Below are 13810 nucleotides of genomic sequence, written 5' to 3'. Positions count from 1 at the left end.
TTATATCTATTTATCCAGGTATTGTCATACACAACAGACAATTATTTAGTCTCTATCAATTCATCTTTATTTATTGATGGCACTACAAATACAAATTGTGACAACCTACGCCATCTCAGCTTCTCTCATTAATAATTTGCACATATCATATCATAAAGTAAGAAATAAAATATAATTCCACAAAATGAAAGATAAGGAACCAAGCTGTAGATTAGTTCGATATAAAATAGTAATGTCGTTATAAATCTTTTATTTACCAAGATTACTCAAGCAGAGAAAATATATTTAAAGTAATATACATATTTAATATCTTAATAACAGATCACATCGTCAGGATTTGAGAACAAAATTTTGGATGTAGTAGGTAAAAAGAAAACTATTTCATCAATAAACTATAATTAAAAATTAAACAAGTCTTCCTAAATAAATTGTCATGCCTCAAGGTTATATTGTTTTTGAAAAAATAGTTATCAGGATAGTAGCTGAAATTTAAATTAATTATCAAATGCAAAATATTTATTCAATAACACCACAAAAAACTTATATATAGTAGAAAAAGAGATTTTTTAAAAGTATTTTTATTACATTGATTAATGTAATTAAATTATATAAATTATTATAACAATATCACATTAGTATTAAAAATTTCGCCTTGTGTAATAATAGAAAAATAGAAAAGGTAATATTAAAAAATAAGTGTTTAGAATGATTTAATTAAGCATAAAATATACAGACAATTAATAAATCAAAATATCTACATATAAAGAATAAAAAAGGTCCAAGGAAGTGAATTAAATTCAATCTGTATAAAAATATCTTATTATTTTTCTATATTTATAATTTACATTTGTCCCTAATAATTTGTATATATATTATTCTATGATATAAACAAAACAAGGGTTTGGAGGTGGATAAATGCTGACTATAACCCCACAAACACTATTCACATTCTCCACCGTCAAGCATGGGGGCGGAAACGTAATGTTTTGGGAGTGTTTCTTTGCGAAGGAGGATGGAGCATTCCCCGTTAAATCTTGGGCGACAACCTCCTTTGCTCAGAGAATGGGAAGTAATGGATTTTCTAGTACGGCAATAACACAAAACTTAGGGCCATGGCAACAAAGGAGTGACTAAAAAAGAAGAAGTTCAGTTTCGGGACCTCAATCCCATAGAAAATCTTTATAAGTTGGCAAACTTACAAATTCAAACACAAAATGTTAAAAATTTAGTTTTTCTCATCCGTTATGAGCCAAAATGAATCTTTTTGAATTTAATATTCTATTTACTTTAAACTTTTCTCCCAAAATTTTATTAATAAACAATTAAAAAAATTAAGAATTATAATCACACAAATACAGCTACCGAAAAATTGTAACACAACTTCTTGAATATTATGGCTAGTGTTGTGTTGGTTCTTATTTATTCCGTCCAGTCCAGTCCTAGGACCGATCCTTAGGACTGTTTACCTTGGGGACCAGTCCTTAGAAATCTCGGTCCTTGGTCCTTAACTCTCGTTCTTTGGAATTTTTCCTAAAATTTACGCGGATATAGGGGTTAAAAGTGTCGTTCAGGATTTATTTTTAAAAAATAATGCAGGCAAAAATTAACAAACCATAATCCTGCTGCTGACACTCATGTCATAAAAGGGGAACTTACATTTTCCTTTCATACTTAACACGTGTAGGTATGTAACAAAATAGGAGAACATCAATCAACAAATGTATAGCTACCTAGATTAATACATTAGACTACTATTAGTTACCTTGTAACTTTCAACTTCTGCATCTAAGTCATTTGAATGTATTTTTAACATATTCTCTTTGGATAGGAGATTTACATAATTGTATTATTATAAGGTATATTTTTTTTATGAAAAAATAAGAACACTAGTACAGTATAGAAATTAACAATATATTCAAAATAAGTGCAATATTTAGAATATGTAATAAACATGAAAGTACCATGTGAAGAATATGAATTTAATTTGTTTCTTGCCTTGAATTAAATGAATAAATAGAGTTCAACGTAATCATCTTGACAACAGAAGCAAATCCTTTGACTAAGTTTCTTTTGAGATATATATTTTGATAAATATTTATATGGTATTCTTTTTCGGAATCGTAAATGAGGCGTATTTTTATAACAAATTAAGATATTATGGGCTTCAGGTATATTATATTTCACTTCCCCCTAATATAATAAAGGGCATTTCTCCATAAATTATTAAGTACATTTTGAATGGAACGAAATTTTTTTAAATAATATTTTTTAGCCTACCCCTAAAAGACCCTTTTTATAGAGATTTCATTTCTTCAAAAGACCTTTTCAAGTATTTTATTAAATCACTACGTAAATTAACACAAAAGTTTCGACTGACATCCCTATTTTCCGACTCTAATACTCCTCATGGCACCGTCTTTGACTGCATTTTACTAATATAATTTACGAATAATATATCTTGGTACTGAATCCCACTATACAATAATATACAATGAATTACTATTCACTGCAATATTAAATATTTCATAATTCAACGGAACTTTCATCATAGACATATCACTCAACCCAGGTGTAGTTTTTTGAATTTTCCATCATTGTTTCATATGATAAGAATCCATGATCAAAATTGTAGACTGAAATATCTTCCAAAAATTGAGGGTAAGTTGAGGGGAGTTGTAATAGCCCCATTTTCTTGTACATTGAACAAATATATAATAAAAAAAATTATATTACATCAGTTGTAAAAATAGTGTGTATTTTGAGCATGTCATAAAAATAAGTAAAGGAGCTAAGTTGTCATGACGTTTCATTATATCAGCTACAATCAGCTGTGGCAAGAGAGGAGGGAGAGGGGAAGAAAATTTACAAGGACGTTTGTTAGAATTACTTCAATGACGATGCCCAATTTTACTCTGAATCCAACAAGGACTTACAACTACGACTCTGTAATAACAAATCTTTAAGTCAACACTCCATCTTTTATGAGAACACATATATGTTCAACCAGGTTTTGAATAGATTTAATCTGATAGGAAGAGATGTTCACTACTTAGGAGTTAAAGAACAATGACAACAGCTGAGACGAAGAAAATTAATTCCTCAGATTCTCAATCCAAAAAAGCAGGCCAGCTAAAAAATACAGAATAATTTATATGACTATGTATAAATCATGTGTTAGAGATCAGCGTTCCACTTGCACAACCTGTTGGCCCATGCATATTTTGAAAAATAGAATGGAGACTTTCGTGACAATTTCTTATAATACAATAGTTTGATTGGCTGAATACAATGCATATATATATTGTAGTGTTCGCTATTTTGTAAAGTTGACGAAATTCAAAATTATCATGGATCACGATCAAAAATCGTTACCGGTCAAAGTTCTAGTGTACTAGAAGTACTTCAAAATGAGATCATGGAATTAGAAAAGGAATTAATAGTTTATATTTTTTTGGAATTTGTTATGTAGCCGGTTTTGTAAGTTTAAACTCCGGAGTAACTATTTACGACATATAAACAGAGATAAATAATTATGGATTTTCTATTTATTCAGCAATTTATATTATTAATTTTTTTCTAGAACAAGATACAAATGGGCACAAACTTAGATAGTTTTAAATCTTTGAATAGAGAGTAAATTAATTCATAGAATCCGAAAGTTTTTATTTAATTTTGATCTTGAGTGATTTCTGATAGTTAAATTTTTCTGTCTTTTCTCTTAATCATATTTTTTCTGGGATTCCTTTGTTGTTTATTTGTTTACTTCACATGAATTAACTGACTTTTTAAAAAATAGGCTAAGACAGGGTTGGGGATTTTTGGAGGGGGCTTATGCAATAGGTAAAAGACCAAACCCGTTTTTTGGAGCTCAATCAGACTAGATAGGGGCTAAGTTATAAATTAAAAATGTGATAAGGGTCTTTAAAAACAACTAATCGAATAATTAAATTTGCTAATTTTTTCAAAATTAAAAAAAATAATTTGGAAAAAAATAAATATGCGAAAATTGCAATTTCGTTTTTTTTCAGGTGCAAAAACAGAACTTCCAATTGAATATTGGATTCATAAATTAAGTAAATTTTGTAAAAATTAGTATCAGGATTCGTTTGCATATAAATTTGACAAATTAAAATTAATGTTTAACTGAAATATATGTAATTGTCTGAAAAAATTTCATTTTTTTTCATTTTTTGTCTCATTTTTTTTCATCAAAACGTCAATATTCCATTTTTTAAGAAATTAATTTTAATAAAAGAATTTTTGTAATATTTCCAAAACTGAGCCAGTTATGGAGGCTTATAATTTTTGCCAATAATAGTCTCCATACTTTTATTTTGCGAGTACGAAAAAAATAGTGTTAGGAACGTGTTTCTCTTTAAAAAAACAATAAATAGTATTAACAGTTTTTTTGCAATTTTTTTTACCAAATTTGGATTTTGTAATTGTTTTAAGTAAATAAAAAATTGACTTCTTATTTGGACGAATATATTTCTTTTTCACAAATATATATATTTAATTGAATGGCTATATTCAGAGCTGTTTTGGTATAAAAATTCTTGTTGAATTTTCTGGAACAGCTACTTCTTTGAAAACATTTTTGGAGACACATCCCAATCGTAAACTGGATATCTTATCTACAAAATGACCAATATCCTGTTTGTTCAAGATAAAATCCAGGCTCACAATTCTCAATAGAGGAAGAGTAAATACCAATATGATAGCCCTTGTATCCTCTTTCTGAATATAAAATCCATGGTTGGCATACTGCAAAAATAATAGATTTTCCCACACCATGTTGAGCAAAAAAGCCAGCCCCGAAGTCCAACATTTGCGTGTTAGCCATAAATTTATGTCCATCGTACTGATTTATAGTGTTAAATGTCATGTTTTTGGGTATCCTTTCCCTAACCGTAGACTGAGAGTTTTCCAAAGTATCAACTGTTAAAATATACGTCGTGGAAGAAAACATAAATTCCATTGAGGATAAGCTTAATTGTCAAAAACGTAACTGTGTAAACTGGGTACGTTGTCTCGGATTTTTGTGTTGATCACCTTAAATTCTTTTTCACGGAGTAATCTTAAAGAGGAAAGCAAGTGCTTATTCTGTCTCGGAATCCCGAGGGAAAGTCCAATAAATAAAAGGCTCCCAGAGATTGTTTTAATTTTGCTTGATTATATTAATTGGATTATCAGTTTGGAAGTGTTTACTTTTAAATAGTTTTTTTTAAAACATTCTTTATCACTTTTTTGATAACTTAAATCATGAAGGAGATTCATGCGTCCCTTAAATATTAATCCTTGTTGATACACAATTTATCAATATAAAGCAAAATTCTTCTTTACGCTATGCTTAGAGATGAAAATCCTGTGTATAAAAGGGCATATTAAAGAAAAGAAACCGAAAGTCAACATGGTAACCATGTAAGGAAAGAGAAAGGGATATAAAAAGGACATTTTTCTAAAATTACTCCATTGTCGATCCACAATTTTACTCTGATTCCAACAAGAACTTGCAATTATAACCACTACAAATCATCAGGGTTACACTCCATCTTTTATGATCACACACAAATTGAATCAGGCTTTGAATATAATTGAATCTATTTAGGAAAGGATGTTCACTACTCAGAAATTAAATAATAATGACAACTGCTAAGGAATACAAAATTAATTTTTCAGATTACCAATTCAAAAAAAAAGACCTATGAAATTCACCGGACTTACATGCATCACTGGCTATACTTTATTTTTATACTTGTGGTGAACCAGATATTGTCCAAAGTTATAGGCGTCGACAAACAGATATAAGTTGCTTTATTCATCAAGAAGTTTAGTCAGTTAGAAATCCTTTATAATAAAAGTAACCATTTTAGCAAAATTAAAACATGGGAAATTTTAATCTAGTGTCTGTAGCTAATAAAATTATATTTCTTCGAACCTGAAATTTTGTATACTGTTTTGCAATAGTACATATCAACTTATTATCCCTATCCATTGGTCAAATGCCCAAAAATTTAGTTTTCCCCTTCATAACGGCCGGCCCAGATATCTAGTGCACCATGTATAAACGTTCGATTGTTTATGAACATGCCTGCATAAGTTCATTGATACAATTACATTGTTATTTCTTAGATGATAAAAATTTGTTGATGATATACAATATGCAGCATTGTGTCAAGTCCATAGAGATAGACAAACTTAGCTTTATTAATATAGATAATATTAAATTCCATGCCACTCATTTGAAATGTATCCCAACAGCTATACGTCAATATCCCAAGGACCTTTAGAATGAATTTTTTTTAAAGGAATCTCCTTACATTCGCCTAATTCTAGTGCATCTAGAAATACTGTTTAGCCTATAAATATTATTCATTTTAATGACTGTTATTAATTCAGCCAATTAATTTGGAGTGTTTTCACTGACATCACAGATTACGTAATAAAATAAATTAAGGGCGACATGTTGGAGTCATAGTTGTTTATATGGATATTAAATAGGCTTGAACCTGTTCACCCCTTTTCCGTTCATTTTTTGAAATGTTTGAGCTATAAAAATGTACAAAAACTTAAAAGAAATATTCTAAATGGCAACAAATTCAGTCAATTATAACTTTAACAATGATGAAAATAATCACTACTACGTGTCAGATTTGCTGAGGAGTTGTAAGCGTGAGTCTTTGCTGGAATTAGAGTAGAATTGGGATCGGATATATAACACATATTAAAGAATGAATACAATAGATGGTAAATTTCATTGTAACAGCTCTTGGCTGACTATGTAATAAGGTTTCTCATTTCTGGGAAATTGTCTTAAAGTGGGATCCCGTTAGTAAATAATAAATACTGTGAAATTTAAGTATATCTGAATATATATTTTGAAGAAATACATTATAAACAAGTCCTAAATACGGTTGCTTTAAAAATTCCCTGTTCATATCAAATCATCTCTACATTTTAGCAGTTCCGTTTCCTCCATTAGGCTGGAGATGCGAGGATTCCTTGCCATATTTTCTGTAAAATTAGTACTAATTTAAATCTCAAAACGAGCAAGTAGGGGTCCAAGACAAACATGTATATATTCTTTTAGATGGTTGCCTAGAACTGCAACCTCAGAGGAGCGGCAAAAAATATTTGTCAATGAAGTAATTTCTCTTTAAATTATAGTAGCTAAATTTTAAATTTTGCATAGAGTGACAAAAAGCCAAGAGTGTTTTGGGTTGGTTCCCTCTTGTCTGTAGTGTACAAAATGCCAAGTATCTCTCTGTATACCTTTTAAAAAATCGAAAGCCCCACATGTTCATTCTTTTTGGTTGGTTGGTGGGTACAAATTTTCAGTTCACGAACTGGTTCGGACAAGTTATTGAATGTTATATCTAAGATGAAGATCCTTAAATCATTATCACTACTCGGCTTTTGAATTATCGATACTTGGCTGTATTAAGCGTGTAACTGCACTAAGCAGGCATTTTCAGTTGTTAAATTTAGAATGACTACAAATAGGAAACACTTTTTGGAAGACCACATACACTATGTGGCACCACATTCGGAAATCTCATTAATTGTTTTAATTTATCTTATTAACTTGTAATTAAATGTATCAATTGGAAGCAATTTCTTTTTAATATTTTAATATTTATCAATTTTATTCATCTTTCTTTATTAAATTGAAAGATTATAAAATGTTATTTATCAAATTCAGGATTATAAACTTTTCTAAATATTTTTATTTTATATCAGTGAAATGTTCTTTTAGTTCTCGCCAAACCATATGTACATCCCAAACGGTATCTTATTCCATTTTCCCACAGTCTATTGAATTAAAATTAGTCATACCCAAATACATTTTAAATTAGGCCAAGTCAGCTTTCTTAGTTATATAATATATATAGCTCCTCTGGTCTATAAATGTGTTACAACCACGGGATCCTTAAAAATTGGTGTAATTTAGACTTTTGAACGTTAGATCTTCAAGTTATACAAAAAAATTTACGTTATCAAGGTAATATAATGGAAAAATCATTTTCCTTATATAAACATCTATTAAAAGTTGCATTCAGTTGCATTGAACAAAAATCTCGCCGAAAATCAAAACTCATTATTTAAAATAACCAAAAAATCTGTTATTTTGATGGATCTACAAAAAAACAAAAACATTCTTACTTTTCAAAATAATAGGAGATTATAATTTCAAAAAAGAGAAAGTTTGAACCTTTTATTATTCGATCGGTAGCTATAGCCTTTTCCTTATAACGCCTTACGTTACATAATAATAATTATTTTATGAAGTCAATCTTTTTAATTTCTTAATAAATAGTTAGGATAGTTTAAAAACTAAAAATATTTAATTCGAATTTCAACAAATTAGGAGTTAAAACATTAATAGAAGGTATAAAAATGCATAGAAATTAAATTTGAAAAAAAAGTTGTATTAACAAAACACAAACAACAATAATTAATATTCAATAAAATTATCAACCAAAGCATATCTTTTTAAAAATAAAGATATTTATTTGTTATAGCCATAGTTGGAAATGGGTCGATCATCGTATATTATATTGTTGATAGTGTTACCATTGTAAGAACCATCGTCGTAGTCATTGGGATTTGCAGCAGCAAATGATATTTGAGCAGCTACAGCATCTGCAATCTCAGGATAGGGAATAGGAACATCCTTAGGGAGATGAGGAGCAGAGGGATGATAGCCAGTCTCATCAGCATACCACTCCACAACATAGGTTTGTCCATCAGGGCCCACATACTCATAAGATCCCTTCATCACAACAACTTCAGTGTCTCCAACGACCTTTGTTTTCCCTACTGCCTGTTGACGAATCCCATTCTCGGACTCAAAAGCATAGTCAAAGTTACTTGAGCCATCTAGAGTCCCTGGTGCGTTGTAATTGCTGCTTAAGATCTTGATGTTGGGTCGATTGCTTTGGAAAGAGTTGGATCCAGCATTGTTGTTTGAGTAGGAGTTACTGGGAGATCCAATTCCGTAAGAATTTAGAGGGATATCCCTCTTTTTGACATCATCGCCTTCTACAAGGGATGCAACAGTACATCCGAGAAGAATAAGACAGGATAACTGAAAATATTAAGAGGTGTAAAATATGTTGGAAAATAACATTTTAATATTTAATTCAATTACTTTTGAGTTCATTTTATTTTTTACTGTAGTGGATTCTACTTCTGCTTTGGGGTTTGATTGTTGAATGATGCTTCTATTGAGGAGAGTGAGAGTTTATATATTCCATTTGTTTTATCCTTCAACTCTTTTTAAAAGTACGCTAATTTGAGGGTGTTTACCTAAATGTTTGTTGGATGTAATTTAATTGTATCCATTTATAATTAAGACGGATGAACATCCTTGTTTAATGTTTTTTATTCATGAGAAAATACGTGGAAGTCAAGATCAACTGTGTATGAATCTTCATGTCGAATGACGTAGGTTTAGATTTAAAACTCCGTAATTCTTAGCTTTGTGACACTTAAAATGATTGTCTCCCTACTTAAAGAATACAATATTCAATAGTTTTTAAATATAGAAAATACTATCAGGTAAAATTTTTAGAAGCATTAGTTTTGAGACTAAAGGTGGATGGGGCTAGAAAATATTGGGCTTCGGGCTAAGTTGGGCTACGAGTTGCCGGGTTTCGGGACATCCCACGTACTTTTGGGTCAAACTATGAGAGTTCATTCAATACAGCTAATCCAATATATACTGATTACTCTTGTTACTGATTAAAGTTCTTTCAGGGTAGATTGAGTCGATTTTTCCTTAGATTTCTCCAGTTCTTTCGTATGTTAAACAATTTTTATGAGTCAAATTGATATACAAACGAATTTCCGGACAAATTTCTAAAAGGTTTATTTTATTTATGTTACTCTGATTAGATGGGTGCGATAATTATCCAGGTTATAGACTTTTCTTTTTTTAACAACGTACTTAGTATTACACTTTTTTAAACATACGTAATCATTTTATCTTTAAGTACTGAATTGCCATTGTCCTGAGAATAAATCATATTTCTACCTACTCCTTCCCGGCTCTTTATTTGTTCCTAATTGGGAGACAAGTTATAATACGTTCCACCTTTATACATAACAATTTACAAATCCAATATTTCATTGTAAGCTCATATTTGGAACCTGAAAAGAACGAATTTGTAATTTTCACCGATTTGTTTTTTACCCATAACTTTTTAGATTTTGAACTAATTTAGAAAACGTGGTTAATCGTATAGCGTTTTTTGAGACGCCAATCACTTTTTGATTTATAACTCAACCCCTATCTTGTATACTTGAGCCCCAAAAAAACAGTTTTTGTGTTTTGGGTATAGCATAAGCCCCCTTATATGACCCACCCAAATGGAAAAAATAATTGAAGCCCCGTCTTAGCCTCACCAGGTTCGAAAGAGGCATCCATGCCAAATTTTAGCCTCCTAGGTTCAACGGGGTGATCACGTATAAAGGATATACACGCACAAATACAAATACAAACTCTATTATATATATATATGTTACGTTCCATGTGGAAAATCGGGCAATGTGCAAAATGCCGGGCAATCTATATAATTTTCAGCAATACATAATTTATACATGGTAATATAAATCACTATGTATTTTTTAGCTGGCCGTTTTTTTTGGATTGGGAATCTGAAGAATGAATTTTCTTTTACTCACTCTGGAGTTCGCAGCCTGTTTTTTTAATACTAATTAATTTCAAATTCTGAAACTTCATCAATAAACCATTTTCACATGACGTCACATGGTGGATTTTGGCCCATTTACGAAGCATAAAAAAAGGTTTTATAATAATGAAACTTCTTTTTTCATTAATATTAGGGGAAAATAATGAACTATTGTTTGTCAAAATGGGACCAAGAAACAAAAGGACTTTAACCTTATTGTCTGTAAATTTTGTATCTCTGTATTACTTAGTTTTGTTATATAGCTGACCATAAAATGTATTAAAATTGTGTTATTATATCGTTATAAACTCTCATTTCCATATTGTAGATAACAATTAACTGTTACATTGAAAAATATAAGATACTTTGCTCCAATTATCTTACTTTTCTCGTCCTTAATCGATCAAAAATATATGTATAATTGTAAAATGATTTAATTCAAATATCAGTGTTTAGCATTGACATCAAGTAGTATTCAACGCAGATATCAAGTCTTTTTTTATTCTTAAAACTATTTGTTGAAATGTAATAAAAATATCAACTTTGAGCTCAGAAAATGGTATCTCCATGGATGTGTTGCAATGAAAACGCTCAATAACTGCAATCATAAATTATGATTAATAATCATACGACATGAAATTGGTTCCTTACTTCTTGATTACTGAAGTCATTTGCAATAGATTTCTTTAAGCCTCAGTAAAATGTTCTCGTATTAAATAGTCCTTGACATTTTTTCTTCAGTTACAATTAATTGTTTGGGTATATAATATGTAGACAATTGTCTAAATTGGAGAGCCCAATTGCTTTCTACTTCCTACAACTTAATATATTTATTAAATGTTGAAACTTGTACAATGAACAATATTTATATAAAATTTGTATTCTATTTGAAAATAAAGTTACTGTTTCTCATATCAAAAGGCATATAAAGTATCCTCGTTATCTTTAAGGCCTTATGTTTAGAAATTGAATATTTTTTTAATTTTATAACCTACTATTCTATTTTATAAATTACAAAGTTGATAAAAACATCTTTTTAAGGTAGGGAAAAATATTGAGTCCGTTGGCGGATGTCAAAATGAGTTTTAAAGTAATAATTATTATACGCAGGCTTTCAACTGACATCTGTTTTTGAGGTCTCCTTTTTAATTCTTTTAGTTTTGAGGTCTTCTCTCATGCTTAAAAATGCGCATATTTTTACATTACTAGTTTGGACGACTAATATACAGCACGCAAAATAATATTTTCTCTTATGTAATACACGAATATATCGTTAGTTTTAATGTAACTATTAATGTTGAGACTCGGTCCAGCACCGAAAAAATTTTGCGGTTTGGTCTTAGGGGATTTTTTCTAGACCAATTTGGACAAATTTTTCGGTCCAGACGGTGGTCTCAGACCATGGACCTATTTTTTTTGGATCTCACTTTATGGACCAATTTTTTGGGTCCCAATTTATGAGCCGATTTTTTTTGTCTCATATATTATGAGAGACCAATTTTTCTTTCTAGATCAACTGTCATGCATAGAAAAAATACTGTATACATGTAAGAGACGACAGGATCAAAATTAATCAAAATTATATCTATTTAAACTTCGTATAACGTCATTGTACTTACATATGCACGGAACATCTATATTGACGGTCACTAAACCTATTAGATATGAAGTTTATATTATAGTGTTCCAAATATCAATGATGAAAATTCACTTTTATATTCGAAAATTAATAGAACGAACATAAAATTTTAAGAAAAGAAAGTCTATAATTATGAATAATTCCATGGGATTGTTCGGCAATTAAAGGTACTTACCAGCCTTAGGGTGATTAATTATAATATTTTCCGTATCATGATACCTATTAATGGAGAATTAGAGTAGTAAAATGTAAGAATTTTCATTATGTAAAAAATAAAGATGGTTAAAATTATATTTTAAGCCTGATAATTTGAAGAATGTTTGATCAGAAAGTAGCTTATGTGTCATGACGTTTCACTAAAGTAGCTGCAAGCAACTGTGAGATGATGGAAATATATTCATATCTAGTGATGCAAATCGTGTTTATTTTTTATCTGCCCTGTGTTTTTCGAACGTGTAAAGCTGAAGAATAATTTTTTCCTCAGCTGTTGTCATTTCTTATTCTACTACATTCAATCAATTATATTTGAAATCTGATTGAACATTTGTGTGTCTCATAAAAGACGGAGATCCACCTTCAGGATTTGTTGGAGATCTATAATTGTTAGACCTTGTTGGACTCAGAGTAGAATTGGGGATCCACATCGGAGTAGTTCTTCCCGATGTACATATACATATACCTTCTCCCCTCCTCCTTTGTCATTAAAGGATTTTAACTCATCCAATGAAAAGTCATGATATCTAAGCTGATCTCCTCCAAAAGATTCTTCAAATTGTCAAGGTCACCATGTTGATTTTCCGTTTCATTTTTATAACATGCCAAAAATAACCACGATTTTCATCACTAATTATGAGTATTCAAATATATTATTGATAAGATAAAATTTGTATTTTTGAACTGGCAAGTTTTTTATTGAATTTGTAATCTGAAGAATACATTTTCATTTCCCAACTGTTGTCCTTATTATTCAACTCCTGAGTAGTGAACTTCATTCAATTATATTCAAAACCTAATTGAACATTCATGTGTGCTCATAAAAGACGGAGATCAACCTTCAGGATTTGTTGGAGAGTTATAATTGTAAGTTTTTGGTGGACTCAAAGTAGAATTACGGATCAATGGCCTAGTAGTTTTTGCCAATTTCCTTACATACTTCCTTCTCCCCTCGTCACTACTGATTGTGGCTGACCTAATGAAACGTCATAACAGCTAAGCTGTTCTTTGGTAAACATTATTGAAATTGTCAGGGCTAACACGTTGATTTTTTTTTCTATTAACTTGCCCAAAATACACACGATTTTATTCACTATACATGACCCACTCTGTAGAAGGGTCGTTTGAAAAGTACGTGCAAGGTACGAGTGACGGCACCACTGGCTTTGTATGGAGGTTATGGATATTTAGTAACATCTTTTGAAAGAACACTCGCCAAATTTCATACAAATGCTTTATTTCTTTCAGTTTGGCAGTCGTTTGA

General features: G+C 30.2%; 1 protein-coding gene across 1 annotated transcript; it reads right to left on the bottom strand.

The window, feature by feature from the left end:
* Window positions 1-8376: 8376 nt before the first annotated feature.
* Window positions 8377-9353, bottom strand: LOC121121628 (uncharacterized). The gene is made up of 2 exons (XM_040716595.2): window positions 9152-9353; window positions 8377-9088 (listed from the first exon to the last, which is right to left on the bottom strand). The coding sequence occupies exons 1-2, from the start codon at window positions 9161-9163 to the stop codon at window positions 8510-8512; spliced, it is 591 nt and encodes a 196-aa protein (XP_040572529.1). The 5' UTR covers window positions 9164-9353; the 3' UTR covers window positions 8377-8509.
* Between the last annotated feature and the right edge of the window lie 4457 nt (window positions 9354-13810).

Source organism: Lepeophtheirus salmonis, chromosome 7 (genome assembly GCF_016086655.4).
Source record: "Lepeophtheirus salmonis chromosome 7, UVic_Lsal_1.4, whole genome shotgun sequence".
In the NCBI taxonomy this organism is placed as follows: Eukaryota; Metazoa; Arthropoda; class Copepoda; order Siphonostomatoida; family Caligidae; genus Lepeophtheirus; species Lepeophtheirus salmonis.
The sequence above is the reverse complement of the archived record's forward strand: the minus strand, read 5'-3'. Positions and strand labels throughout refer to the sequence as shown.